At 43.7% G+C, this 25557-nt stretch overlaps 1 protein-coding gene across 1 annotated transcript in view; it reads left to right on the forward strand.

Moving 5' to 3' along the window:
- Positions 1–25557, forward strand: part of satb1a (SATB homeobox 1a) — a gene marked incomplete at its 3' end in the record, with an annotated part of 157712 nt that overhangs the window by 78227 nt on the left and 53928 nt on the right. Inside the window, 2 exon segments of the mRNA XM_084312014.1 lie at positions 24857–24979; positions 24981–25052. Of these exon segments, the coding sequence (XP_084168140.1) occupies positions 24857–24979; positions 24981–25052 (195 nt within the window).

The following is a 25557-nucleotide window of genomic DNA, read 5'->3' on the forward strand; positions in this document are numbered from 1 at the left end:
GCACCTGGACCAGCGGGCCATGGTACACAGCCGGTACCAGCCCACGCCAAGGAGCAGGAGGAGACTCGCCTAGGAGGCCTCTCCCCCAACGCTCGCCGATGTATCAACAATCCGCGTCATACATTGGCACACCTATGGTACCAGACTTCACCCAGGAGAACCGGGCCCAGTATACGGAGCTCCGCATGTGTCTGGAGACAATGTTGGTGGATGTCATTGATGAACGCCATAAATACGCGATACTACTGAAGCATTTAAAGGTACCCCGCGCGCACAACATAGCGCTCGCCTACGCCACTTCCACGACCCCATACACCGCAGCGCTGGTAGCGTTGGACCAGAGATATGGACGTATATGGGATTACGTGATCCAGGAGATCAGGCACATCGACCGCTTACCCCCAGCAACAGACAATCGAGCACTGGACGACCTGTCCATCAGAGTGCAGTCCCTGGTAGGGATGCTGGGAGCGCAGAGGGAAAAGGGTAGGCATGAACTATACGCCAACTCAAATGTAGAGAGGATCTTGGAGAAGCTACCGCCCGCCCGACAGGAGCGCTTTAGGCGGCAGAGAGACCACCGAGACCCTAATGGCCCCGAACCGAACCTCCTCGATCTAGCCGACTTCCTGGCGAGAGAAGTCAGCAGCTTACGGCTAGATACATTCGGACGGAGCACCCCTGGCTCCAGAGAAGGAACCAGGAGACTAAATGATGGAAGAAGATCGGTGACTGTCATGCACCAATCGGAGTCAGTGCCAAGCAGTAGGAGCCACAGTACCCCCTCAAGAAAGGAGAAGTGGAAGATAGTGTGCCCCTACTGTGAGAAAGAACACTGGCTGTCACAATGTGACTCATTCCCCAAGATGAATGCGGAGGAAGCGAGTCAATGGATAAAGTCCAACAGACGCTGTTTTCGCTGTGCGCGATCACACATGGCAGCCGAATGCCGCTTAAAGAAAAAGTGCAGTCGGTGCGATGGAGCCCATCTGGACATACTCCACGACAGTAACAGACGGCGGCCTCCACCCGCACCATCAAGCAGCAAAGTAAGCGTCATGTACATCGACCCCGCCAGCAGCAGCGGAGCCAGAGTGCTCTTAAAGGTAGTCCGTGTGACATTGAGCTACCAGAATAAAGTCATGGACACTTACGCCGTCCTTGATGACGGGTCAGAGAAGACCCTTCTGCTCGCGTCCGCTGCGGCCCAGCTAGGGCTGCGGGGGAGCGAAAACCAAATGACAATTCGGACAATAAGGAGAGATTTGAAAACGATAAAGGGCGAGAATGTCTCATTCTCTATCGCAGCAAGCGGCCAGCCCGAGCGACGGTACAGGATTACAGACGCTTTCACCAGCCAAGAAATAGGACTGTCGCGGTACACATACCCCGTAGCCAAGCTGATGGAGAAATATGTACATCTACGCAAGCTACCGATCCCACTCATAGACGGTGCTACCCCGACACTGTTGATAGGCTCCGACCATGCAGACCTCATTGTCCCGATAGACCGGGTTCATACCGGACCCAGAGGCTGTCCTGCAGCAGTCGAGACCCGCCTAGGATGGACTCTCCAAGGCCCACTCGCCAAATCTCTCAACCGAACCACAGCCACTAGCTGTCTCCACTCCCGAGTCACAGAGGGAGACACCGCACTCCTGCAGCATGTAGAGAGGCTATGGACCTTAGAACAAATGCCCTTTAAGAACGAAAAGAAAGACATTCGCTCTAAAGACGACATCTACGCCATTAACCTCCTCGAGACGGGAACAAAGAGAGTCCCAGTCAGCGGCGTGTTGAGATACGCCACGCCACTCCTGCGGCGGGAAGGGATGCCTACCTTTCACGCAAAGAAAGACGCCACAGAGCGGTACCTACTAAACACAGAGCGGCGCTTAGCCAAGGACCCCGCCCAAGAAAGTGTATACCGCGCTGAGATTGAGAAGCTCATCACAGCGGGACACGTCACAAAGATTGACATTAAAGAGGCCGACCAGACGACTGAATCGTGGTACGTGCCCCACCACAAGGTTCATCACAACGGCAAAGACCGCATCGTGTTTAACTGCAGCTACCAGATCGGATCCCAAAATCTGAATAAAGAGCTATTGCCCGGTCCTACACTCGGCCCCTCCCTACTAGGCGTACTACTCCGCTTCCGCCAGGACAAGGTGGCTATCAGCGGGGATATCAAAGGGATGTTCCTGCAGGTGAGATTAGTAGAGGAGGACAAGCCCCTGTTGCGGTTCCTATGGAGAGAGAGGCCAGGAGATGAGCACCCAGCCATCTACCAATGGGAAGTCCTCCCTTTCGGAACTACATGCAGCCCATGCTGTGCTACATTTGCACTACAGAGACATGTCGCAGAGGACCCAGCAGCGGACGAAGAGGTCCGACACAGTGTGAAGAACAGCTTCTACGTAGATAACTGTCTACAAAGCGTTTCGACCCAGGAAGAAGCCGAGGCTCTCCTACTTAAACTCTGCGCCTCTCTGATCAAAGGCGGCTTTGATCTCAGGCAGTGGGCCAGCAGCGATCCGCACGTACTACGCAGCCTCTCCTCCGAGGACAAGGCAGCGAGCAGCGAGACCTGGATGGCCACAATCCCAGGAGAAGCCCAAGAGATGACACTAGGACTAGTGTGGCGCTTCAAAACAGATTCGCTCCACTATAGACACAAACCCCTGACCACGGAGCAGGGAAGGTCGACGGCAATACCGACCACCAGACGGAGTGTGTACAGAACACTCGCCCGACAATATGACCCGTTAGGATGTATACTACCGTACACCACCAGGGCAAAGATGATTGTACGAGCATTGTGGGACAAGGACCAGGGCTGGGACGACCCCATTCCCGCACACCTTGCATCCACCTGGAGAGAGTGGGAGATGGAACTCCACTCACTCCCAGGCGTTAATATACGCCGAAGCTACTTCCCACCCACGGTGAGGCCAGAGACATGTAAAATGGATATACACGTCTTCAGTGACGCCTCCAAGGTCGCCTACGGATCAGTAGCCTACTTGCGGGCCCAAGAAGAGGGGGGAGAGATCTACACAGCATTCATCCTCGCCCGCTCGAGAATAGCCCCACGCAAGCAACAGTCTATCCCACGTCTAGAGCTCTGTGCAGCCCTCGCAGGAGCGCATCTAGCCACGCTCATCCAACGTGAGCTCACCATTCCGGTGCATAGAACAATCCTGTGGTCAGATTCCACGACAGTACTCGCCTGGATCAAATCAGATTCATGCAAATACAAAGTCTTCGTGGGAGTCAGAGTCACTGAGATTCAAGAGTTAACCGGAGAGTTAACCGGAGAAGCAAACTGGCGCTATGTTGATACAAAACACAACCCAGCTGACGTCATCACCCGGGGAATGTCCCTGGATGACTTAACCCGTCGTAACATCTACAGTGACGGACCAGCATTCCTCAAGCTCCCGGAAGGAGATTGGCCCACGCCCACCCCGAGGGAAGCAAGTGACGAGGAGGCTGAGAATAAGAAACCCATGTTCTGTGGATTGAGCACTGTTGTCTCCGCAGACCCCAACATAGACGATTGCATTACCATAGAGAGTGCGCAGCAACGGACATTCCTGCGGCACCACCCAGAGATTCAGTCCCCCGCTGATATGTCAGCAGCTGACTACGAGGAAGCAGAACTGCTTCTACTGCAACGAGCCCAGAGAGACTCGTTCCCCGATGAACTAGACTGTCTACAGGGAGGAAAGCCCGTCCCATCAGACAGCAGATTGATTCATCTGGCCCCCGAGAGTGACACACATACCCTCATCAGAGTGGGTGGTCGCCTGCGGAGAGCCCCCAATTTACCGGATGACATTAAGTACCCGATCGTATTGAACAGCCGACACAAGGTCACAGAGCTGATTATAAAGAAATACGACGAGGAGGTACACCACGCAGGAGCAGAGAGAGTCTTCGCGGAGATCAGACGTCGTTACTGGATACTTCAAGGAAGAGAGGCGGTGCGACGCTTCCAGCGAACCTGTCTAGACTGCCGAAAGTGCCGCGCGCAGCCCAGCATACCACGGATGGCTGACCTACCTCCATGTCGCCTCCGACTCGGCGACAAGCCATTCCACTCAACAGGCATGGACTGTTTTGGCCCGCTGCACATAAAGAAAGGAAGAGGCACCGAGAAGCGGTGGGGTATTGTATTCAAATGCATGACCACCAGAGCGATACATATCGAGCTCCTTCCGACCATGAGCACAGACTCATTTCTTATGGCCTTCCGAAGATTCACATCACGGAAAGGAAAACCGTCTACATTATTGTCCGATCACGGGACAAACTTCAAAGGCGGAGAAAGAGAGCTGAGGGAGAGCTTCCAAGCTATGGGCCCAGAACTTAAGACCCACCTCGCTCCAGCCCAGATTGACTTCCAATTCAACCCCCCAAACGCACCCCACTTCGGTGGAACTTGGGAACGAGAAGTACGTTCTATAAAGACAGCCCTGTACGCAGTACTTGGGGCCCAGACTGTGGCGGAAGAAGTCCTAATGACAGTCCTCACGGAGATTGAGGGAGTATTGAACTCAAAGCCCCTCGGTTACGTCTCCAGTGATGTAGCAGATGTCGACCCAGTCACCCCCAACACCCTCCTGATGGGGCGGCTAGATCCCGCGTTACCCCAGACAATGTACCGGCCTGAAGAAGCGAACGGCCGACGAATGTGGAGGTACAGCCAAGTATTAGCCGACAAGTTTTGGAGCAGTTTCCTACTGCACTACCTACCGTCTCTACAGACCCGCCAGAAGTGGGTAAAAGAGAGAGACAATTTGACGGAAGGAACAGTCGTCATGATTATTGACCAGTCACTACCCAGAGCTATGTGGCCGGCTGGCCGCGTAGGCAAAGTGATCACCGGTGCCGATGGCAAGGTCCGAGCAGCTGAAGTACTCGTCCAGGGGCGCATTTACACCCGTCCTGTGGCGAGGCTCATAGAACTGCCCCGACTCCCAGACACAATCGATGATGACCATGACCCTATGACTTTGTGAGTTGACTGACCCTTACAGCGAACCCTTGAGTGGTAGACAGTGCGGTTAATCTGTCTCTGCTTAACTAATTAGGTTGGGACCAATTAGGGGGCGGCTGTTCTGAAGGATCAGATTAAACCGAATATATATATTTATTTATATATATATATTTAATTGTATTTGTATATCCCCTGATATCCCTTGTATATTCCTTGTACAATATGCATTGAATATCCCTTCTAGTCTACTGAACATCCCATAATAGTCTCCATTCTACCATTGGACGAGACCTTGGTGCCAGGTCGCCATACCCCTCAAACCAGGTTCAATCGTACCGCTCAACATGTATGGACAAGTCCTAGTTCCGCGTAGGAATATGTCTACCGCACCACTAATGGTACTATTTGTTCATAGTGCGTATATATACTGCGCTATTAAAGTAGAGCTTTCTTTTAGTCCAGTTCCTTACCCTCCAACAGAGTGACAGACGCAAAAGCCTCCCCGCGAACCACGTGTGGGCAGTAAGGCCAATTCGGCCCAGTATCGGCATTGAGACATCGTGTATATTAATATTTGAATAGTCATATTTGGCACTATATCGTCGAGTTGGACGTATTCTATTAAGCTAATAATAGTCTATTCATATATAGTGCCTCGTGCGGTAAGAGTTCTATAGTAATCAGCACCCCCATCGTTTCGGGCATCAGCTGGACGCTTATCCAGGGTGGTTGACCCCACGTGAAGCTGCACCCGAGGAGCTCCAGGCCAAAGAGCGAGTGGACCTGTATATTGGATTATTCTACCGACGACGGCTAGCCTTCCCCGGCTTGGATTATGCTTTGAGTACTTTGATTATTCTATGGATAAAGGCCAACACTGCGGTGTGTTGGAAATACCCCCCCCGGAGAGGACGACAGGTGAGACGGCGCTCTGCACAGTGAGGTCGCCTCACGTCTCTCCGTCGTGGACCGGAGGACGCCGGCCACAGAGGGTCCAACTGCATTCATCTGTGGATCGAGGATCGTTGGGCACCGTGTCGCACGACTGTGGGCTCTCCCAGGATACCCTCGGCCAGACGGGATACAGCCAGACTCTACCCCCCCCCCCCCTCCAGCTGTCCTACAAGCAGTCGGAACCTTCCCCTAGTGTATCCAGCTATATAATCATTCAAGTATCATTGCTATTGTTCCCTAAATATTCCAGGTTGTATATTTGCTTCCTGCGCAATCAGAGATTGGACATTCGATATTGATCTACCTACGAATACTCATTTGCCATAAAAGTGCATACTATTTCAAATCATAAATGTAATTAAGTGATCGTTGTACATACCTTTTGCTATGTATTAAAACTCAAACTTTCGATTTGGTACATTTGTGTTGGATCCGTTTATCAGGTGGGAGTGTTCAACATATTCATACCTAGTACTGGGTGGCCAGAGTCTAAAGTACAAGAGGTAGTGGTAGTAAGTATCATATCTAACCATACAGTCAGGGAATTGTACCCCTCAGTTACATGTAGCATGTTGATTAGTTGTAGCATGTTGATTAGGTGTAGCATGTTGTTGATTAGGTGTAGCATGTTGATTAGATGTAGCATGTTTATTAGGTGTAGCATGTTGATTAGATGTAGCATGTTGATTAGGTGTAGCATGTTGATTAGATGTAGCATGTTGATTAGATGTAGCATGTTGATTAGGTGTAGCATGTTGATTAGGTGTAGCATGTTGATTAGGTGTAGCATGTTGTTGATTAGATGTACCATGTTGATTAGGTGTAGCATGTTGATTAGGTGTAGCATGTTATTGATTCGATGTAGCATGTTGATTAGATGTAGCATGTTGATTAGGTGTAGCATGTTGATTAGATGTAGCATGTTGATTAGATGTAGCATGTTGATTAGATGTAGCATGTTGATTAGATGTAGCATGTTAAGATGTAGCATGTTGATTAGGTGTAGCATGTTGATTAGATGTAGCATGTTGATTAGATGTAGCATGTTGATTAGATGTAGCATGTTGATTAGATGTATCATGTTGATTAGGCGTAGCATGTTGATTAGGTGTAGCATGTTGATTCGGTGTAGCATGTTATTGATTAGGTGTAGCATGTTGATTAGATGTAGCATGTTGATTAGGTGTAACATGTTGATTAGTTGTAGCATGTTGATTATATGTAGCATGTTGATTAGATGTAGCATGTTATTGATTAGTTGTAGCATGTTGATTAGATGTAGCATGTTATTGATTAGGTGTAGCATGTTGATTAGATGTAGCATGTTGATTAGTTGTAGCATGTTGTTGATTAGGTGTAGCATGTTGATTAGGTGTAGCATATTGATTAGATGTAGCATGTTGATTAGTTGTAGCATGTTGATTAGATGTAGCATGTTGATTAGATGTAGCATGTTGATTAGATGTAGCATGTTGATTAGGTGTAGCATGTTGATTAGATGTAGCATGTTGATTAGATGTAGCATGTTGATTAGGTGTAGCATGTTGATTAGGTGTAGCATGTTGATTAGGTGTAGCATGTTATTGATTAGGTGTAGCATGTTGATTAGATGTAGCATGTTGATTAGGTGTAACATGTTGATTAGATGTAGCATGTTGATTAGATGTAGCATGTTGATTAGGTGTAGCATGTTGATTAGATGTAGCATGTTGATTAGATGTAGCATGTTGATTAGGTGTAGCATGTTGATTAGGTGTAGCATGTTGATTAGGTGTAGCATGTTATTGATTAGGTGTAGCATGTTGATTAGATGTAGCATGTTGATTAGGTGTAGCATGTTGTTGATTAGGTGTAGCATGTTGATTAGATGTAGCATGTTGATTAGATGTAGCATGTTGATTAGGTGTAGCATGTTGATTAGATGTAGCATGTTGATTAGGTGTAGCATGTTGATTAGGTGTAGCATGTTATTGATTAGGTGTAGCATGTTGATTAGATGTAGCATGTTGATTAGGTGTAACATGTTGATTAGTTGTAGCATGTTGATTAGATGTAGCATGTTGATTAGATGTAGCATGTTATTGATTAGTTGTAGCATGTTGATTAGATGTAGCATGTTATTGATTAGGTGTAGCATGTTGATTAGATGTAGCATGTTGATTAGGTGTAGCATGTTGATTAGGTGTAGCATGTTGATTAGATGTAGCATGTTGATTAGGTGTAGCATGTTGATTAGTTGTAGCATGTTGATTAGGTGTAGCATGTTGATTAGGTGTAGCATGTTGATTATATGTAGCATGTTATTGATTAGGTGTAGCATGTTGATTAGGTGTAGCATGTTGATTAGATGTAGCATGTTGTTGATTAGATGTAGCATGTTGATTAGATGTAGCATGTTGATTAGGTGTAGCATGTTGTTGATTAGATGTAGCATGTTGATTAGGTGTAGCATGTTGATTAGATGTAGCATGTTGATTAGATGTAGCATGTTGATTAGATGTAGCATGTTGATTAGATGTAGCATGTTGATTAGATGTAGCATGTTGATTAGATGTAGCATGTTGATTAGGTGTAGCATGTTGATTAGATGTAGCATGTTGATTAGGTGTAGCATGTTGATTAGATGTAGCATGTTGATTAGATGTAGCATGTTGATTAGATGTAGCATGTTGATTAGGTGTAGCATGTTGTTGATTAGATGTAGCATGTTGATTGGGTGTAGCATGTTGATTAGATGTAGCATGTTGTTGATTAGGTGTAGCATGTTGATTAGATGTAGCATGTTGATTAGATGTAGCATGTTGATTAGGTGTAGCATGTTGATTAGATGTAGCATGTTGATTAGGTGTAGTATGTTGATTAGATGTAGCATGTTGATTAGGTGTAGCATGTTGATTAGATGTAGCATGTTGATTAGGTGTAGCATGTTGATTAGATGTAGCATGTTGATTAGATGTAGCATGTTATTGATTAGTTGTAGCATGTTGATTAGATGTAGCATGTTATTGATTAGGTGTAGCATGTTGATTAGATGTAGCATGTTGATTAGTTGTAGCATGTTGTTGATTAGGTGTAGCATGTTGATTAGGTGTAGCATGTTGATTATATGTAGCATTTCGATTAGTTGTAGCATGTTGATTAGATGTAGCATGTTGATTAGATGTAGCATGTTGATTAGATGTAGCATGTTGATTAGATGTAGCATGTTGATTAGGTGTAGCATGTTGATTAGATGTAGCATGTTGATTAGGTGTAGCATGTTGATTAGGTGTAGCATGTTGTTGATTAGTTGTAGCATGTTGATTAGTTGTAGCATGTTGATTAGGTGTAGCATGTTGATTAGGTGTAGCATGTTATTGATTAGGTGTAGCATGTTGATTAGATGTAGCATGTTGATTAGGTGTAACATGTTGATTAGTTGTAGCATGTTGATTAGATGTAGCATGTTGATTAGATGTAGCATGTTATTGATTAGTTGTAGCATGTTGATTAGATGTAGCATGTTATTGATTAGGTGTAGCATGTTGATTAGATGTAGCATGTTGATTAGTTGTAGGATGTTGTTGATTAGGTGTAGCATGTTGATTAGGTGTAGCATGTTGATTAGATGTAGCATGTTGATTAGATGTAGCATGTTGATTAGATGTAGCATGTTGATTAGGTGTAGCATGTTGATTAGGTGTAGCATGTTGATTAGATGTAGCATGTTGATTAGGTGTAGCATGTTGATTAGATGTAGCATGTTGATTAGATGTAGCATGTTGATTAGTTGTAGCATGTTGATTAGGTGTAGCATGTTGATTAGGTGTAGCATGTTGATTATATGTAGCATGTTATTGATTAGGTGTAGCATGTTGATTAGGTGTAGCATGTTGATTAGATGTAGCATGTTGTTGATTAGATGTAGCATGTTGATTAGATGTAGCATGTTGATTAGGTGTAGCATGTTGATTAGGTGTAGCATGTTGTTGATTAGATGTAGCATGTTGATTAGGTGTAGCATGTTGATTAGGTGTATCATGTTGATTAGGTGTAGCATGTTGATTAGATGTAGCATGTTGATTAGATGTAGCATGTTGATTAGGTGTAGCATGTTGATTAGATGTAGCATGTTGATTAGGTGTAGCATGTTGATTAGATGTAGCATGTTGATTAGATGTAGCATGTTGATTAGGTGTAGCATGTTGATTATATGTAGCATTTCGATTAGTTGTAGCATGTTGATTAGATGTAGCATGTTGATTAGATGTAGCATGTTGATTAGATGTAGCATGTTGATTAGATGTAGCATGTTGATTAGGTGTAGCATGTTGATTAGATGTAGCATGTTGATTAGGTGTAGCATGTTGATTAGGTGTAGCATGTTGTTGATTAGTTGTAGCATGTTGATTAGTTGTAGCATGTTGATTAGGTGTAGCATGTTGATTAGGTGTAGCATGTTATTGATTAGGTGTAGCATGTTGATTAGATGTAGCATGTTGATTAGGTGTAACATGTTGATTAGTTGTAGCATGTTGATTAGATGTAGCATGTTGATTAGATGTAGCATGTTATTGATTAGTTGTAGCATGTTGATTAGATGTAGCATGTTATTGATTAGGTGTAGCATGTTGATTAGATGTAGCATGTTGATTAGTTGTAGGATGTTGTTGATTAGGTGTAGCATGTTGATTAGGTGTAGCATGTTGATTAGATGTAGCATGTTGATTAGATGTAGCATGTTGATTAGATGTAGCATGTTGATTAGGTGTAGCATGTTGATTAGGTGTAGCATGTTGATTAGATGTAGCATGTTGATTAGGTGTAGCATGTTGATTAGATGTAGCATGTTGATTAGATGTAGCATGTTGATTAGTTGTAGCATGTTGATTAGGTGTAGCATGTTGATTAGGTGTAGCATGTTGATTATATGTAGCATGTTATTGATTAGGTGTAGCATGTTGATTAGGTGTAGCATGTTGATTAGATGTAGCATGTTGTTGATTAGATGTAGCATGTTGATTAGATGTAGCATGTTGATTAGGTGTAGCATGTTGATTAGGTGTAGCATGTTGTTGATTAGATGTAGCATGTTGATTAGGTGTAGCATGTTGATTAGGTGTATCATGTTGATTAGGTGTAGCATGTTGATTAGATGTAGCATGTTGATTAGATGTAGCATGTTGATTAGGTGTAGCATGTTGATTAGATGTAGCATGTTGATTAGGTGTAGCATGTTGATTAGATGTAGCATGTTGATTAGATGTAGCATGTTGATTAGGTGTAGCATGTTGATTAGGTGTAGCATGTTGTTGATTAGATGTAGCATGTTGATTAGGTGTAGCATGTTGATTAGGTGTATCATGTTGATTAGGTGTAGCATGTTGATTAGATGTAGCATGTTATTGATTAGATGTAGCATGTTGATTAGGTGTAGCATGTTGATTAGGTGTAGCATGTTGATTAGATGTAGCATGTTGATTAGATGTAGCATGTTGATTAGATGTAGCATGTTGATTAGATGTAGCATGTTGATTAGGTGTAGCATGTTGATTAGATGTAGCATGTTGATTAGGTGTAGCATGTTGATTAGATGTAGCATGTTGATTAGATGTAGCATGTTGATTAGATGTAGCATGTTGATTAGGTGTAGCATGTTGTTGATTAGATGTAGCATGTTGATTAGGTGTATCATGTTGTTGATTAGGTGTAGCATGTTGTTGATTAGATGTAGCATGTTGTTGATTAGGTGTAGCATGTTGTTGATTAGCTGTAGCATGTTGATTAGATGTAGCATGTTGATTAGATGTAGCATGTTGATTAGATGTAGCATGTTGATTAGATGTAGCATGTTGATTAGGTGTAGCATGTTGATTAGGTGTAGCATGTTGATTAGATGTAGCATGTTGATTAGGTGTAGCATGTTGATTAGATGTAGTATGTTGATTAGATGTAGCATGTTGATTAGATGTAGCATGTTGATTAGGTGTAGCATGTTGATTATGTGTAGCATGTTGATTAGATGTAGCATGTTGATTAGATGTAGCATGTTGATTAGGTGTAGCATGTTGTTGATTAGATGTAGCATGTTGATTAGGTGTAGCATGTTGATTAGATGTAGCATGTTGATTAGATGTAGCATGTTGATTAGATGTAGCATGTTGATTAGATGTAGCATGTTGATTAGATGTAGCATGTTGATTAGGTGTAGCATGTTGATTAGATGTAGCATGTTGTTGATTAGGTGTAGCATGTTGATTAGATGTAGCATGTTGATAAGGTGTAGCATGTTATTGATTAGGTGTAGCATGTTGATTAGATGTAGCATGTTGATTAGATGTAGCATGTTGATTAGATGTAGCATGTTGATTAGATGTAGCATGTTGATTAGATGTAGCATGTTGATTAGGTGTAGCATGTTGATTAGATGTAGCATGTTGATTAGATGTAGCATGTTGATTAGATGTAGCATGTTGATTAGATGTAGCATGCTGATTAGGTGTAGCATGTTGATTAGATGTAGCATGTTGATTAGATGTAGCATGTTGAATAGGTGTAGCATGTTGATTATATGTAGCATGTTGATTAGATGTAGCATGTTGATTAGGTGTAGCATGTTGTTGATTCAATGTAGCATGTTATTGATTAGGTGTAGCATGTTGATTAGTTGTAGCATGTTATTGATTAGGTGTAGCATGTTGATTAGTTGTAGCATGTTGATTAGTTGTAGCATGTTGATTAGGTGTAGCATGTTGATTAGATGTAGCATGTTATTGATTAGTTGTAGCATGTTGATTAGATGTAGCATGTTATTGATTAGTTGTAACATGTTGATTAGTTGTAGCATGTTGATTAGTTGTAGCATGTTGATTAGATGTAGCATGTTATTGATTAGTTGTAGCATGTTGATTAGATGTACCATGTTATTGATTAGTTGTAGCATGTTGATTAGATGTAGCATGTTATTGATTAGGTGTAGCATGTTGATTAGATGTAGCATGTTGATTAGATGTAGCATGTTGATTAGATGTAGCATGTTATTGATTAGTTGTAGCATGTTGATTAGATGTACCATGTTATTGATTAGTTGTAGCATGTTGATTAGATGTAGCATGTAGATTAGGTGTAGCATGTTGATTAGGTGTAGCATGTTGATTAGTTGTAGCATGTTGATTAGATGTAGCATGTTGATTAGTTGTAGCATGTTGATTAGATGTAGCATGTTGATTAGATGTAGCATGTTGTTGATTAGGTGTAGCATGTTGATTAGGTGTAGCATGTTGATTAGGTGTAGCATGTTGATTAGATGTAGCATGTTGTTGATTAGGTGTAGCATGTTGATTAGATGTAGCATGTTGATTAGATGTAACATTGTAAAGGCCGAATGAGTGTTTTTTGTTATTGATTATTATTAGTATTATTATTATCATTATTTTTATCAATAGAAGGTTACAATTTATGGGAATGTAATGATTGAGGGGAATGTTATGATTCTGTGCAGCCTGTTGGGTGGACTCTGCTGCGCCGTGAGTGGATCACCTGCACCTGTCGGGTGATCGGCGACGGCGCGGCAGAGATCATTAAATAGGTGATAGGAATCAGCTGTTGGGCGGTAGTCGATGGGGAAAGCATATGATTTTCTTACCGCTTCAGCGCTTCAGGGCGCTTTCGGAAACTGTTTAGATTACACTTTAAGCAATTAGACCAGGTTATATGACGTTTTAGGATCACTGTGATCAACCCTCCCATGTAACCTACTTATTCTAATTAAATCGGGTCACCACATCGGTGTCTGATAACGGAGCTTAATGTGTGGAAAACTATTTCTTTGGACGTTGAGCGCGTATGGATTCACTCCCCGTCTACACCAGGAAACGGCGCCGGCATGCTGCCGTTACATTAAGTAAGAAAATCGCGTTTATTGAACCCCAACCAGCTTCAATAAAGTGAAAGAGGACTCGCGCAGATATTGACGCGACCCAAGGCAGAGGCGCGCGTCAATAAGCACAACACCAGAGGAGGACTCGCAAGAGGACTGACAACAAGGCGCCAGCATTGTTGTGAGAGACAATCAAAGATCAGAGATCAGCAGGAAGGAATCGATCCACATCAGCACAGTGAATGATCACAGCCCGAGGACATCGCTGCCTGTGATCAGCTGCTACAGGATCGATCAACGAAAGCATCACCACCAAGAGGGGAGGATCCTCTCTCCCGGCTCGAGGACATCAAAGGGAACGTGCGTGAGTAGAATGTATGAATGGAATAGACACTACCACGTACGTGGCGCGCGCAAACGGCGCTGTGGAATATAAGCCAAATTATAAAACTGTCTTAAGAACTGGTGGATAAATATAGACAAGATGTCGGATATTGAAACAGAGAATATGGATTTGACACAAGCGGATATTTAGCTGAAACAACTAATGGCATCACGTAAAGCCAGGCTTGCAGCATGCACCCGCAAGAAAAATGAGATTATTCTGATGATGAAATCAAATGATGAACAAGGAGTAAGAACGGATATGGCACTGTTCAATAAGACACTCAGTGCTTTTAAGTCAGCAATTGAGTCTGTACAGCCGTATTTACAGGAAAGCGATGAGGATGAAACACAACGGTATAAACCAAGAATAGATGAATTCAATGTATTTATTAATGTGATGGAAAAATGGTTGATGGAAGGGAATAAGGAAAGGCAAACTCCATCCCAAAGTCCAACTGGGTCTGGGATCCAAGAGTCTCCAGTAGAGACTCAAGATGAGCTGGAAAGGGACCTTCAGGCTACAATAGGCCCAGAGGATAGCGTTTCCAGGGCCCCATCAAGATCATCCAAATCATCAAAATCATCAAGTAAAAGCCAATCATCCAGGTTATCTGCCGCCCGTCGAAGGGCTGAAAACGAGAGGGCCACCATTCTGGCAAAGGCCGCTGCACTTTCAGCCAGACAAGCCATAAGCCTAAAGGAGGCTGAATTAGAGGTTGAAACAAATCTAAATAAAGCTAAAGCCATAGCTGAATTAAGTCTGCAGGAGGCTAAAGCCAAGGCTAAATTAAAGGCTGAGAAGGATAAACTCGACTTTGACACAGACATGGCTGTATCAGCGGCCAAACTCAAGATACTGGATGAGTATGAGACATTATCACAAACCAACTCATCTAGAACCACGAGGTATCCATCACAAATTAACCAGCCACCCTCTCAAGAGGACGGATATGTGTACAAGATGCAACCTAGAGATGGTATGAATGATTATGTTGACCAAGCACATGCTCTAGACACCTCAGAAGGACTACCGATATTGCAATCCACGGTAGAATATGCATCCATAAATGCTGTTCCAAAAACCCCTGTGCAAAGACAGCTCTTGGACCAGTATGCATGGGCGCACACACCACAACAACAACAACAACAACATCAGCAACAACAACGACAGCAGCAACAACAGCAGCAACAACAGCAACCACAACAACAACAACAACATCAGCAACAACAACAACAGCATCAACAACAGCAGCAGCAACAACAGCAACCACAACAACAACAACAACAACAACATCAGCAACAACAACAACAACAGCAGCAACAGCAGCAACAACAGCAGCAACCACAACAACAACAACATCAGCAACAACAACAGCAACAACAACAGCAGCAACCACAACAACAACAACAGCAACAACAGCAACAACAACAACAGCAACAACAACAACAGCAACAACAACAGCAACAACAGCAACAACCACAACAGCATCAACAACAGCAACAACCACAACAGCATCAACAGCAGCAACAACAACAACAGCAACAACAACAACAACAACAACAACAACAACAACAACAACAACAACAACAACAACAACAACAGAGGCATCCACAAGTAGTGAGACCCAAACAGCCATATATACAGCCACTACCACCTGTACAGTATCGACCACCACCATATGTGCTACCTCAGCCACAACCTTGGCAACAACCACATGCTCCATATCAGCATCAGAACCCTGTGCAGCTTCAGCTACAACCATCTGGAGCTACTGCAGGACAACAGGGTCAAACCCAAACAGACCAGGTTCTATCAAATGTCATGGCAAGGCAGAACGACATTGCAGATATACTTGTCTCACAGCAGAATCTGGCGCTACTCCCAACCAGGGAGATTCCCATGTTTAACGGAGATCCTATGAACTTTAGGTCATTCATGCGAGCCTTCGAGTACGGCATAGAAAATAGAACCACCAGCGAGCAAGATAGACTCTACTTTTTAGAACAATACACCACAGGACCACCTAAAGATCTTGTGAGGAGCTGCCTACACATGCATCCACAGGATGGATATGTGGAAGCCAAAAGACTACTTAAAGAGAATTTCGGTGATGAAATAAGGATAACAAATGCTTATATAAAGAAGGCCTTGGACTGGTCCAGCATCAAACAGGAGGATAGTCAAGCTTTGCGCGCCTACGCCCTCTACCTGAGAGGATGCAGTAATGCAATGCAGGAGCTTCACTACATGGATGAGCTGGACAATCCATCTAACCTACGACTGATCTTATCCAAGATACCCTTTAGGATCAGAGAAAGGTGGGGGTCAACAGCCTACGACATCCAGGAGCGCACTGGGCAAAGAGCCAAATTCAAGGATCTTGTGGCTTACCTGGAGAAACAAGCCAAAATCGCCTCCGACCCATTGTGGGGCAATATTCAGGATTACAGTCCTGACGGAGCTGCCCCAAGGTACCTCAAGACTGCAGCCTCTGTATGGCAAACAAGAGCAGGAACAGCGGCTGCACCGGTTAAAGAGAGAAGCAGCTTCGTCACGACAGTGACACCAGTCACAAACATACCGCCAACCGTCGGTAATGTAGGATGCAAGGCAGATGGCTCTGTGGCTTTTAGAACTCCTTGCTTGTACTGTGCAGGCGATCACTCACTTGAAGCCTGCAGGAGGATAAGAGCTCAGAAACATCTAGACAAAATAGAGTTCTTAAAGGTGAAAGGACTTTGTTTTGGTTGTCTCACCAAGGGACATCTCAGTAGGCACTGTAGCCAGCGGATGAGGTGTCAGCATTGTCAGAAAGAACACCTGACTCTGCTACACATAGAGACAAATGACCAAGAAGGACCGGATGAGCAAAAAGGAACAGTCGGGTCAATGGAATGGAAATCACCTCAACAGGAGAGGACACCACCCCTGACCAAGAAGACTGTGGGTAGTGCTCTGGTGAGGCTTGGTGAACATAATGGGGCCGGTAAGGACTGTGCTTTACCCATCGTGCCAGTAAAGGTGAAACAGGCTGACGAAAGTGGGTATGTAACGACATATGCCTTCTTGGACCATGGCAGCTCGGCATCCTTTTGCACAGAGAGCCTCATGAGGAAGCTGAACGCTAAGGGCCGGAAAACATCAATTCTCCTTAAGACAATGGCACAAGAGAAACATGTCCCAGCATATGAGATCTCAGGCCTGGAGGTAGGCAACATCAATGATGACACATTTATTGCACTGCCTACGCTATACACTCAACCAGCAATCCCAGTGTCAAAAGAAAACATCCCTACTCAAGAGGAACTGAAGAAATGGCCCTACCTAAAGGATGTTCACATCACTTACATTGACTCAGATGTGGAGCTTCTGATTGGAGTCAATACTCCGAGAGCCATGGAGCCTCGGCAGATAGTGAACAGCCAGGATGACGGACCATATGCTGTAAGGTCACTCTTGGGATGGGCGGTCTATGGTCCACTGAACGTCAACGCGGTGGATGTGACAAGAAGATATGGTCCACTGAACGTCAACGTGGTGGATGTGACAAGAAGACCCAAAGCCATCACCAACAGTTCGATAAACTTAAAAGATGGTCAGTATAACTTGCCACTCTCCTTTCGGAAAGGAGATGTGATGACACGCAACAACAGACAGGTGGCGACACGAGCCATGCACCTGCAAAAGAAGAGGAAGGATGAAGGGTACCATGCAGAGTACAGACAGGTGACGACACAACGAGCCATGAGCCTGCAAAAGAAGACAGGAAGATCTAAGAGCAGAGAGAAGACTGTAAGATCAAAGAGGAAAGAGGATGGAATATCTAAGACCACAGAGAAGGTACCTCTTCAAGAACCAAGGAAGGATGGCTGTGTCTGGTACATACCCCATCACAGGGTGTATCACAAAAGAAAGAAAGAAAGTGGAAAGAACATGAGTGGTGTTTGATTCACATCGTCATTCCAATGCACCACCATGGCAAACCCTGGAGTGAAGTGGATTGTGGATCAACTTGAAGATTTTTTATTTTGTGACGTGGAATGTTCTCAGTTGTATTGTGGTGATTCACGTGACAGGTGAATCTGCCACGGCACAGCTGATAACATAAATAGCCAAAGAGAACTTCGCCCCTGGTGACTTGGTGGTCATAGTGGACGACACAGCGCCCAGGAATTCCTGGCCGCTTGGACGGATCCTGGAAACCTTTCCGGATAACAAGGGCCTACTACTGGAGTCAAAGGAGGATTGCCAGCTGTAATGAACACTCGCCCGACCATATTTTGTAATTGTGTAGGCACAATTAGGGGCCGGTGTAAAGGCTGAATGAGTGTTTTTTGTTATTGATTATTATTAGTATTATTATTATCATTATTTTTATCAATAGAAGGTTACAATTTATGGGAATGTAATGATTGAGGGGAATGTTATGATTCTGTGCAGCCTGTTGGGTGGACTCTGCTGAGATCATTAAATAGGTGATAGGAATCAGCTGTTGGGCGGTAGTCGATGGGGAAAGCATATGATTTTCTTACCGCTTCAGCGCTTCAGGACGCTTTCGGAAACTGTTTAGATTACACTTTAAGCAATTAGACCAGGTTATATGACGTTTTAGGATCACTGTGATCAACCCTCCCATGTAACCTACTTATTCTAATTAAATCGGGTCACCACATCGGTGTCTGATAACGGAGCTTAATGTGTGGAAAACTATTTCTTTGGACGTTGAGCGCGTATGGATTCACTCCCTGTCTACACCAGGAAACGGCGCCGGCATGCTGCCGTTACAAACATGTTGATTAGGTGTAGCATGTTGATTAGGTGTAGCATGTTGATTAGGTGTAGCATGTTGATTAGGTGTAGCATGTTGATTAGTTGTAGCATGTTGATTAGATGTAGCATGTTGTTGATTAGATGTAGCATGTTGTTGATTAGGTGTAGCATGTTGATTAGGTGTAGCATGTTGATTAGATGTAGCATGTTGATTAGGTGTAGCATGTTGATTAGGTGTAGCATGTTGATTAGATGTAGCATGTTGATTAGATGTAGCATGTTGATTAGTTGTAGCATGTTGATTAGTTGTAGCATGTTGCTGATTAGGTGTAGCATGTTGATTAGGTGTAGCATGTTGTTGATTAGATGTAGCATGTTGATTAGGTGTAGCATGTTGATTAGATGTAGCATGTTGATTAGATGTAGCATGTTGATTAGATGTAGCATGTTGTTGATTAGGTGTAGCATGTTGATTAGGTGTAGCATGTTGATTAGATGTAGCATGTTGATTAGGTGTAGCATGTTGATTAGGTGTAGCATGTTGATTAGATGTAGCATGTTGATTAGGTGTAGCATGTTGATTAGATGTAGCATGTTGATTAGATGTAGCATGTTGATTAGATGTAGCATGTTGATTAGGTGTAGCATGTTGTTGATTAGATGTAGCATGTTGATTAGGTGTAGCATGTTGATTAGGTGTAGCATGTTGATTAGGTGTAGCATGTTGATTAGATGTAGCATGTTGATTAGATGTAGCATGTTGTTGATTAGGTGTAGCATGTTGATTAGGTGTAGCATGTTGATTAGGTGTATCATGTTGATTAGATGTAGCATGTTGATTAGATGTAGCATGTTGATTAGATGTAGCATGTTGATTAGTTGTAGCATGTTGATTAGGTGTAGCATGTTGATTAGATGTAGCATGTTGTTGATTAGATGTAGCATGTTGATTAGGTGTAGCATGTTGATTAGATGTAGCATGTTGTTGATTAGGTGTAGCATGTTGATTAGGTGTAGCATGTTGATTAGATGTAGCATGTTGTTGATTAGGTGTAGCATGTTGTTGATTAGGTGTAGCATGTTGTTGATTAGTTGTAGCATGTTGATTAGGTGTAGCATGTTGATTAGGTGTAGCATGTTGTTGATTAGGTGTAGCATGTTGTTGATTAGGTGTAGCATGTTGTTGATTAGGTGTAGCATGTTGTTGATTAGGTGTAGCATGTTGATTAGATGTAGCATGTTGATTAGGTGTAGCATGTTGTTGATTAGGTGTAGCATGTTGTTGATTAGGTGTAGCATGTTGTTGATTAGATGTAGCATGTTGTTGATTAGGTGTAGCATGTTGATTAGATGTAGCATGTTGTTGATTAGGTGTAGCATGTTGATTAGATGTAGCATGTTGATTAGATGTAGCATGTTGATTAGATGTAGCATGTTGATTAGATGTAGCATGTTGATTAGGTGTAGCATGTTCATTAGGTGTAGCATGTTGATTAGATGTAGCATGTTGATTAGAAGTAGCATGTTGATTAACGTTAGATGTGTCTGATTTTTGAAAGCCTCCCTGTGTACATAGACACACCCATAGCAGTTGTCCTATACAGTTGGTGACTTTAATAACAGATATATGGATGTTTCCTATACACTAGACTGTGACTAACTCACTTCAATAACAGAGATATGGATGTTTCATATACAGTAGACTGAATAACTCACTTTAATAACAGAGATGTGGATGTTTCCTATACACTAGACTGTGACTAACTCACTTTAATGACAGAGATGTGGATGTTTCCTATACACTAGACTGTGCCTAACTTATTTTAATGACAGAGATGTGGATGCTGACTGCAGGAGTAAGTGTGCTGTTGTCTCCGTCTGTGTCGAGGGGACCTGTAGGGACTTGTCTGGGTGTCTGTGTGAATGAGAGTGTTGGTGTTCTGGTAACTTTAGCCCGATGCTGCTGCCAGGCATTTGAGAGATTGTAAACATTTCTGCTTGCATGGGGTGTGTGTAAGCACGGGATGTGCAACATGGTTATTTGGGTTCCTTTAAGCTTTAAAGGAACATGCCAACATTTGGGGAAATTAGCTTACCGTCTTCTCCAGAGAGAGACAAGAAGATAGATACCAGTCTCCTCTCTGTGTGTTCAGTAGGAAGCTATCTGGCTGCATGTTAGCCTAGCTTAGCACAATGAATGGAAGCGGACATGGCCGGTTAGCCTTCGGGAGAGGTGTTAGTTGGACAATGCCTAGGCTATCCGGCCATGTCCGCTTCCATCCATTGTCCTATATTTTACAGATGGAGCAAACAGGTCTGTCTACCATTCTACTGTCTGCAGTGCGCTGCGCCGACGTGGTTGATTTTGAGGTTGATTGCTGTTCTGTTATCTGCCACCAGGAGGCGCAAAGCCTGACAGAATGCCGTGATGTCGGATCCCGATTTGCAGTGTTGATAGAAGCCACAGCGCTTCAGAAATAGGTCTTGAAAGCCATAGCACACGATGAAAAATATTTATATAAATTCATAGCTTATGATGATGAAGTTAAGACAACCTTTCTCTAGGCTTTTGAAAATGTAGGGGAGCAGCTGAGATAAATCGCTGATCGAAGCACAACTTTTCCAAAAATATTACTAATATTTCCCAAATGAAAATACAAGATCATCATGGAATATTATTTCACAAACCCTAGATTTATATATATTAATTGAAAATGGAGGAGGAGAGAAACTACCCGGTTAAGTTCCTCCATTCAGCTTGTCATCATGAATCTACAAGCATTTTATTTATCATCTGAATTTGATATTATATATATTATTATTAATATTCTGAAAGCCCACTTTGTTTGCAACTCGTGAACCATTAATAAACGGATCGATTATAAATAGAGCTGCGGAGTAGACTGACATCATCCTGTAGTTTGGAGTTACCGTAATTTTCAGACTATAAGCCGCGCCTTTCCCCCCCATTTTTCGACCCTGCGGCTTATATAACGGTGCGGCTTATATGTGACTCGACGTGACCAAACCCGAAAATGTAAAAATCGAAATATTGCTTTTTTGACTGCATTGAAATGTTATTTATCTGTTCCCTTATTTGCTAAACTTAATACAACTTGTAAATTAGTTAATTATTGTTATTTGTCCAACAGTATTGTGTCCCAATGCTGCTGGGAAGACTGTAATTAAACATTAAAACACCTGCAGCTTATAGTCCAGTGCGGCTTATATATGTACACATCATTCAATTTAGCTGCTGCGGCTTATATTCAGGTGCGGCTTATAGTGCGAAAATTACGGTAACCCTTTATAGGCAGTCCATTGGTTGGGGAGGGCAAGCATATGGCGACAGAGAGATGCACTTTCAATTTTGACGGATACAATTTCTTGAGTTTTTATCACAAGCATTCATATATTTAATATTTTTAGCATGACTTGATTGAAATGTTTTGTTTCGGGACACCTGTAGTAAATCCAGGCGAAAAGGGCTTGTGATTAGCGGAGTAGACTGACGCAGTGAATCGCAGCTCTGTTAGGGCAGCAGTGGCGGAGCCCAATAGCAGAACACAGGAGGAGAGACAATGGAGCGTTTTAGGTTGGTTTTAATGTAGGCCCCAAGCAGACAGGTATACAAGTACAGGAATGTACGAATAGGCGCAAGCAGGTGCACTCCTCGTGCAGCACAGGTGCGTCCAGGTGGGTGGTGTCTCGGGAGCGGTGGTCCTGGGCACAGGGAGAGCAAAGATTAGGACAATGCAGGCAACAAGGAAAGGGTAGCAAGGCTAGAGTGCGTCGTCGTACCTAGGTTGTTAGGTTAACACTGCGACGAGGGAGAGCAGGATCCGTGGGCTGATGTAGGGTTTGTTGATGAGGGAATCCCTCACAGCCGCGCTGATTGATGTCCCTCTGGCAGCGTGGGAATGCTGGGGTCGGATGCTGCCCATATAAGGGTGTGGAAGGATGAGGGGTGAGGAAGGCTCTCGCCGTGATGGTGTGGAAGGAGGAGGGGTGAGGAAGGCTCTCGCCATGATTATGACAAGCTCTTTTATAATCACAGGTAGAGCTGATATGTTATGTATGATATGTACAGATAAATTACACAAACAATATTGTATACAGTCTTACTATTCACGTGACTCCATTGATCGTATTGATTAAAGGAGAGGGGAGGAGGGGAGAAACTGCCCGGTTAAGTTATGGTGGATAGTTGGATAGGACAAAAACACAATCAGAATTCATATATTCATATATTTAACATTTTAAGCATTTTATGAGCAAACAAAATTATTTGATTGGACATTTGATTAATTATATCAAGCGGAGAACGAGCAATTTAACAACCCTCGGCACCGGGCTGTTTCACAGCGGAACGTGATCACAGCAGAACGTTAAACCAGAAACACAACTTTCAACTATAAAGACTCACACGCACGCACGCACACACACACACACACACACACACACACACACACACACACACACACACAGAGAGAGAGAGGGGGAGAGACAATAAACATTTGGATGTTGCCATCATATTTACCCTCCCCCTCCACACACACACACACACACATACAAAGGCCCCCTCCATCAAGCTCTCTCCACACGCGCCTCTCTCTATACTCTGTTATGCGCCAGCAGCCGAATCTGCAAGCGCATTGGAGTAGATAGAGAAACGATAGGAAATATAGAAATAGATGTGTTCTGAGAAAACGCATTTCAATAATCTTAAAAGTTATGCCTTTATTTTATATGCATTACTATATACACACTGCCAGCCAGTCTTTGTGTGATGGAGACACTTTCAATTTTGACGGAGAGAAGATAATCTCCCGATTCGGATACAATTGAACACAAACGGTTCCAAAGATGTTTAATGTTTGTCTGCATTATTTTCACACCGCCAACAAAGTGCTGGGTCCATTGTCTCGGAATGGATTTGGTGCAAGCCGGTGTTGTAGTACCCGAGTCCTGAACTGATTTTCAGGACTCATGACTCGACTTGGTCTTGAGCATTGACTGCATTCGGACTCGGAAGGTGCAGATGAGGACTTGGACTTGTTCATTGATAAATACAGTTATTAAAAAATATATATATTTTAATAGGCCTTAATCCTTTGGCATAAGATATTGATGGCAAGTGAATTTGTTTGGCTATTGTGTCACAAAGTAAATAAACTCCCTTGGAAATGGTGACCACTGTGTCGTTTATGTTTAATGTAGACCTTTTTTTATTTGTACATCAGCTCTTTGACTGCCAGAGTGGAGTGGACTCAACCTTGATGACTTGGACTTGGACTCGGACTAGGGTAATGGGGACTCGACTCGGGCTCTTCTTTGGTGACTCGGACTTGGACTCGGACTCGAACACTGGGGACTCGAGACTCGGACTTGAGATTTTGTGACTCGACTACAACACTGGTGCCAGCTGTCATTCCTGCCCGTCTCCGACACTTCAGACCGAAACGAAAGTACTTAGCCAGTCCCCTCTGACATAACCGTAGCTTTTTCACACAGAGTGTGAAAGGAGACAGATAGAGAAAATTTCAAAGCACCCAATTGTCTCCACCTATTTCTGAATTGCGCGACATTTGGGGATTTTCTGAAGAATCGTGAGCTCCCCGACCTAGACCGTGCCAATCACTGATTGGATCAAGGATCATAACAATATTTATTTATTTTCCATATCACCCAGCACTATGTGGGGAAAATAAAACATTTTGATTTGTCAATTAGATAAATTATTAAACAAAATCCTCTCGACTATTAGTTGACCAAGATACTACTTGATGATGTTTTAGGATATGTGTGAGATTATGTGCAAAATAAATCGGCATTGTTCTTTTGGGTGAAGTGCCCCTTTAACGTGCGTTGCGTTCACCAGGGCCTGCTGTCGGAGATCCTGCGTAAGGAGGAGGATCCACAGCATGCGTCCCAGTCGCTGCTGGTCAACCTGCGCTCCATGCACAGCTTCCTGCTGCTGCCTGAGGCGGAGAGGGAGCGGATCTTACCAGGACGAGAAGGAGAGGAGTCTGTCTGGAGCCACAGCCACCAGCAGCACACCACCAAGACCCACACAGGTGAGAGAGAGAGAGAGAGAGAGAGAGAGAGAGAGAGAGAGAGAGAGAGAGAGAGAGAGAGAGAGAGGAGAGAGAGAGAGAGAGAGAGAGAGAGAGAGAGAGAGAGAGAGAGAGAGAGAGAGAGAGAGAGAGAGAGAGAGAGAGAGACAGAGAGAGAGAGAGAGAGAGAGAGAGAGAGAGAGAGAGCCACAGCCACCAGCAGCACACCACCAAGACCCACCACACAGGTGAGAGAGAGAGAGAGAGAGAGAGAGAGAGAGAGAGAGAGAGAGAGGGAGAGGAGAGGGATGTAGGTAGATACAGTATAAAGCTTTCAGCACCATGGAGAGCGCGCTGCATAGACAGATGTAGGTAGATACAGTAGACGGTTTCAGCACCATGGAGAGCGCGCTGCATAGACAGACAGATGTAGGTAGATACAGTAGACGGTTTCAGCACCATGGAGAGCGCGCTGCATAGACAGACAGATGTAGGTAGATACAGTAGACAGTTTCAGCACCATGGA

Source organism: Notolepis coatsorum (genome assembly GCF_963971535.1).
Source record: "Notolepis coatsorum genome assembly, chromosome: 4".
NCBI classification, from domain to species: domain Eukaryota; kingdom Metazoa; phylum Chordata; class Actinopteri; order Aulopiformes; family Paralepididae; genus Notolepis; species Notolepis coatsorum.